We start from the raw sequence: 6000 nt of genomic DNA on the forward strand, positions 1-6000 counted from the left end.
TTTGAATTGCTTTTTAGTTTGTCTTTTATTGCTCTCCCTACGTCTGGCACAGGCCAGTGAAAGGGATAGGTCTTTTCACTCTGGGCAAAAATAACAAAGAATGCGCAACAAAAACATAACAAGATAAAGTGTCCATTTTTTTTTTGCTCTTTCCCCAATCCACTACGGAACATAAATGTTTATAATGAATAGGTTCCAATTTGACCGCAGCCTCCAACATTTTATTCTCTAGCACTGACTATGGCTTTGTTTTTTAACCCGCTCTCATTTGCTCTCCATGGTCTTTGAGAGCTTTGCAGCCCCCCGGTTCAAAGTAATGGGTTTTAACGCGCTGAAATCACTCCTTTATGCTTGGAACGTCTCTCTAGTTTCCTCAGGGTTACCAACGCTGTCTTAGCTTATAATCCTCCCCGAAAGTCATCTTTTTATTACGGCCAAAACCTGAGCTGTCGAAAGAGAGCGGTTGATTACCGTGATTAGTATGCATTATAGTATTTCATAGATATATATACTGTATATATTCTATGTGCTGGAAAATGTATTAAATATGGTCCGAATCCATTTTTTATTTATATACTCTGTCACGCCCTGAACTTTCGCACAGATCACCCATTGACATCTATGCATGATTTGTGTGAAACATCACATTTTCAATGCGTTATCACGGTTGTGATAATGGACGGACCAAGGCAAAAAATGATAATCCTCCATAGAGAACGAAGGGCTCTCTATGGTGTTGTAGGTCAGGGCGTGACTAGGGGGTGTTCTAGTCGATTCATTTCTATGTTTGGGATTGAGTATGGTTCCCAATTAGAGGCAGCTGATTATCGTTGTCTCTAATTGGGGATCATACTTAAGGTGTCCTTGTTCCCACCTGCTTTTGTGGGATATTGTTTTGTGTGAGTGCATTCTGCACCACGTAGTTCACGGTCGTTGTATGTTTTTTGTTCAAATTTTCACTGCAAATAAAGATGTGCAACTCAACACACGCTGCGCCTTGGTCCGACCATTATCACGACCGTCACATACGCATTGAAAATGTGATGTTTCACACAAATATGCATAGATGTCAATGGGTGATTTGTGTGAAAGTCCATGGTTTGTTTGTGCCTTCAGCTACGATTCAACTCTATATGTTTGCATCACTTATAGTAGCAGGTGCTTAGTGTATGTTTCTGTGCTTATTGATAGTTAATTGATTTCTGCTGATCATTGATTGATCCTTGTCGATTGACTTGTGGTATCGATGGATAGTTTATTCATCATCTGTTGACTCCTGTATGATTAATCTCCTCCCCAGACGTGGACAGCTGTGAGAAGTGGCTGAGCTGCAAGAACGACTTTCTCCAGAAGTACCTCCATCAGGTGCTGACCGAACTACCCAGCTGCCCCTGCTCTTACCCATCTGAGGCCGTCTACAGCGCCGTCAACATCTTCGACAAGACGCTGCGTAAGACCTACCGCTGGCGTGACGCCTCCGGCCCCAAAGAACGGCTGGACATCTACAAGCCCTCCGCTCGCTTCTGCACACGCTCCATGCTCTCCTTCGACAGCACCACACTGGCCGCGCAGCACTGTTGCTACGATGACCACATGAAGCTGATCACACGGGGGAAAGGGGCGGGCGCGCCAAACCTCATCAGTACGGAGTTCTCACCGGAGCTGCATTACAAAGTGGACGTGCTGCCCTGGATCCTGTGTAAAGGGGACTGGAGCCGCTTCCACTCTGTGAGGCCGCCCAACAACGGGCTGCAGTGTGCCCACAACCCCACAGAGGACGTGTACCAGGCTGAGCTAGTGGAGGCCCGTGAGTACTGAGGGAGGAGAGGGGGAGGAGTACTGAGATCCTGAGTGGGGAGAGAGACACTTGGTTCCAATGGCTCTATTGGATTTGGGCATGGGCCATGTACTGAATATATTGTATTAACTATCAGTTGCTTTGGATGAAAGACCTGGAGACCCCCTCCCCCTTACTCAGTGTTTGGACACATTATGGTACAGAGTTTAGTGAATAACGAAATTTTACATTTTTCTAATCAGGCAACCCGGCAGCCACCCATCCAAAATGGAGTCAAGTTGAGTACTCTTATCTGGAGTGGGTGGGAAAACTCTAAGAGCGTCGCGTCTTAATGGCGCGTTGTTATGACATCATCACCAGCAAGCATTTCCTCATTGGATGACTCATCAGAATCCACCTGCCAATTGGAATATGCTTTCCCATGGATGACTTACTGTGGTGTTACGGGAAGAGAAAAAAACAACTATTTTCTAACTGGTAATTTATTGCTTGTGAAAGTCTGGATTTTGGAGAGCATTTTTTTGGGCTACACTCAAAAAAAAAGAAAAAAAAACACTGGTTTGTAAACGTTGGGAAATTTTAAAGAGGGAGAGACTGCAATTAGATTGTCCTAGTTCTCTCTGACACCCCTCAACCCACCACCCCATAGACTCACATGTGCTGCTGCTATTGAGAAAAGGGATGGGGGGATGGGTACAGGGGGATGGGATGGCTCAGTGGTTGCAATGGGCTGTTCCAGAACCCCTGAGGGAACATGGAGGAACATGGATAGTGTATTTATTGGACTCATATTGGGCCTGTATTGTATTTACTCAAATACTCTGTCTCATGAAAGGAATTCCTGTCAAGCTGCTAAAATGGGGATGAATTCAACACAGAATGTTAGTTGTTGATTGTCTTAGACTTGAAGCTCTCTCTCACAATCTCTGTCTTCTTTCTATCCACCTCTCTCTCCCTCCCTCCCTCCCTCCCTCCCTCCCTCCCTCCCTCCCTCCCTCCCTCCCTCCCTCCCTCCCTCCCTCCCTCCCTTCTCTCTCTCTCTCTCTCTCTCTCTATCTCTCTCTATTTCTCTCCCCAACGCTCTCTCTCTCTCTTGGCCCAACTCCAGTCGGAACAAAAAAACAGACTGATCAAGCACAGCCCCAAGATGCATTGTGCTTTTCTTACTTTCTTATTTCATGTCAAGCCACATATTTCTTTGGAGATGTTGACCCCTAGAACTCTATTGTGTTATTCATCCAGTCATATCCAGTATCAGAAGACCAGATACTCATCCTCCTGAGCCATTTGGCCGTAATGCTCCGTCAGATAAAGTTGCACTGGGTCATGGTTAGCTAATCCTGGGGGAAACATAAAAATACATTGTTGAAACCTTGAAGGTCTCTCTGTCGCTCTCTCTCTCTCTTTCTCTCTCTCTCATCGACAGACGCACCGCTTGTATTCCTCCTAAGGATTGCTCCATCGTTTAATCTGATCCATAATTGAGCCGTATTGAGATGTTTTCCTTTTATCGCCTGTTAACAAGTCACGGTGTTGCATTCCTCGCAACCCGAGACACTCAGAGAGACAGTCGTAGAGGTGCTGGAAAAGAGGGAGAGAGGTAGGAGGGAAGAGGGGGAAACGCTTGGTAGGGGGGCTTGAAAGGAGAGAGATACTTGGACTCTCTAGGGGTGAGGGGGAGGATGGAGTGAGGCTGGAGGTAGAAGTGAAGGTGCAGGAGAGGGGTGTCTGGGCTCAGTTGATGCATGGAGGTCCTTTCTCCAGAGAGGAGTGGGAGTTGAGCAGAGGGGAAGTGGAGAGACATCTCTGTAAACAGTGGAACCCTTTGAAGAGCTCTCCCCTTCACTGGTGTCCAAGACCTGCTGCCTCTCCCCCTCCACCCTGTCTTGTTGCCTGGTGTTGTTTTAAGGTCTTAATACTAACCCTGGTTATCAGACTGAGTGCCATTGAGAGATGTTGAGGCTGAATACATCCTGAAAGAATAGTGTTGATGGACAGCTCTCCCTCTCCACACTGCAATGACAACAGCAGAAACAATACACAACCTTTGGTGTTACACACTCAGTCACTCTCTCTCTTATTTTTACATTTTAGTAATTTAGCACATGCTCTTATCCAGAGCAACTTACAGTAGTGAGTGCATACAATCTTAATACTTTTTCATTCTGGTCCCCCATGGGAAATGAATCCACAACCCTGGCATTGCAAGAGCCATGCTCTACCAACTGAGCCACACGGGACTTATCCTCTCCTTCCCTTTTTTATACTCTAATTACATCCAGGTCACCCGTGATACAAGTCAATGTTCGACGTCCATCCACATCTGACGACGTCGGGAAATTATGTGTAAACCGGCCACTAGGAGCAATAGTGAGCACTGTTACCTTCAAGAAGGTTTTGGTTTTGCTATGGTGTTGTGTTGTGGACGGGGATTGGGCGTAATCATCTGCCTCTGATTTCAAAGGTTGCAAGTTCAAAACCAGCAATGGAAAGTATTTTTGTTTTTAAGGGTATCCCAAACTTTCAACCTTACCTTAACCATTTGGAGTTACTGCCTAACCTAAGAATTTGGAGTTAATGCCTGAGGTTAACCGCTAACCTTAAACATTTGGAGTTAATGACTAAACCTAACTTTAAACACTTTGAAATTTGACATTTGGAACAACTTCTGAATTTGACGTTTAAGAAACATGGATGAAAGTCTAATTCTGACGTGAGACTGTGGGAGCTGGTAGCTCGATTGCTCCTTTTCTCCTTTCCTCCCTCTCTCTCTCTCTCTCTCCCTCGCCCTCATCCATGCCCATTCATAACTGGCTCAAGTTGGCATAGGGGAATTCTCTGTAGGTTGTCATCAGGCCGTCACTAAAGACAAACACAGACACACACACACACACACACACAGAGAGTCAGGCAGCCCTCCAGTATTCCCTCAACATCCTGCACTCTGCCATATCGAAGCCAGTTAAGCGAATAGCGTTTGGAAACTTCACAGAGATCCCAATTCATCAAGATGCCAATCACAATAAGAACACAGAGGGCTGTAGTAGTTGGACTCAGACACACTGACGAACATAATATGAGAAGAGCGTTACAGCCTCTGGTATGAATAACGTTTTTTTTTTTCCCTCAAATTCTCTCAGATGAAACAGCAGCATGACATGCGTTCTCCTTCATCTGTTGAGACACGGTGCTGGTAACATTTGTCCACATTCTCTGATCAAAGCCTTGCCATTTTTCACCCTTTTTTCCCCCTTAACCCCCCCATCGGAGGACACAAATATATTTTTTGTTTTTTTTACAGCTTTTTTGCTACTTATACATGCATTGTACATATAGATTTTACATACATGGTACTTTTATATAAAGCAATCACATAACAATAATACATTACCGAACATGAGCTCTTTAATCCCACCCCTCAGCCACTCTCAGCCCATCCCACCTATCACTGCAGACCACCCTCGTTTGGTTTTCATGTGCCATATATTTTTCAAATTGTGCTGTGATGTTTTACATGGATTTTGAACATTTTAATCACATAGTATCCAAAGCCTTGTCATTGAATGTGATGTGTTCCTATGGACTCAAACTGCCTTGACCATCACGTTGTTGCTTCATATCACTACCAAACACACAGCCAAGTGAACACAGACAAAGTAATGCAGTGATTCATATGAGGAGTGTACGTTGGGATATGACCAGTTAACCATCCACAGTCCCTGGAAGATATCCATTACTTCATGCCAGACACAGTCAGAATGGACTCAATTAAAGAGGGAATTTGTCCCAAATAGCAGCCTATCGCCTATATAGTGCACTATTTTGGACCAAAAGTAGTGCATTATAAAGGGGATAGGGTACTATTTGGGATGAAGTCCCTCTTTAATTGAGTCCATTCTGACTGTTTGGCATGGAGTAATGGATACCTTCACACTACACTGGGTTCATCTTCCATTGGGCCCAGCTGTGAAAACCCCCTGAATCCTCATGGCATTAACAGCTCAGGCTCACACTGCTGCATGGCTCTCCAGCCTGCCTGCTGCTGCCTCAGGTTTCACCATCACATTACACTACACTACAACCACTACACCCAGTGGAGGCTGCTGAGGGGAGGACAACTCATAGTAATAATGGTTTTCATGTGTTTGATACCATAACATTCACTCTATTGCAACAGCCTCCACTGACTCTCACAGCATATC

At 45.0% G+C, this 6000-nt stretch overlaps 1 protein-coding gene across 1 annotated transcript in view; it reads left to right on the top strand.

Annotated features, from left to right (window-relative positions):
- Nucleotides 1–2768, top strand: part of ism2a (isthmin 2a) — a 52072-nt gene extending 49304 nt beyond the window's left edge. The window contains exon 6 of the mRNA XM_014196118.2: nt 1301–2768. Coding sequence (XP_014051593.1) covers nt 1301–1818 — 518 coding nt within the window. The 3' untranslated portion in view covers nt 1819–2768. The remainder of the gene's footprint in view (nt 1–1300) is intronic.
- Nucleotides 2769–6000: the final 3232 nt, after the last annotated feature.

The sequence above is a fragment of the Salmo salar genome, chromosome 01, assembly GCF_965601325.2.
Source record: "Salmo salar chromosome 01, fSalSal1, whole genome shotgun sequence".
Lineage (NCBI taxonomy): Eukaryota > Metazoa > Chordata > Actinopteri > Salmoniformes > Salmonidae > Salmo > Salmo salar.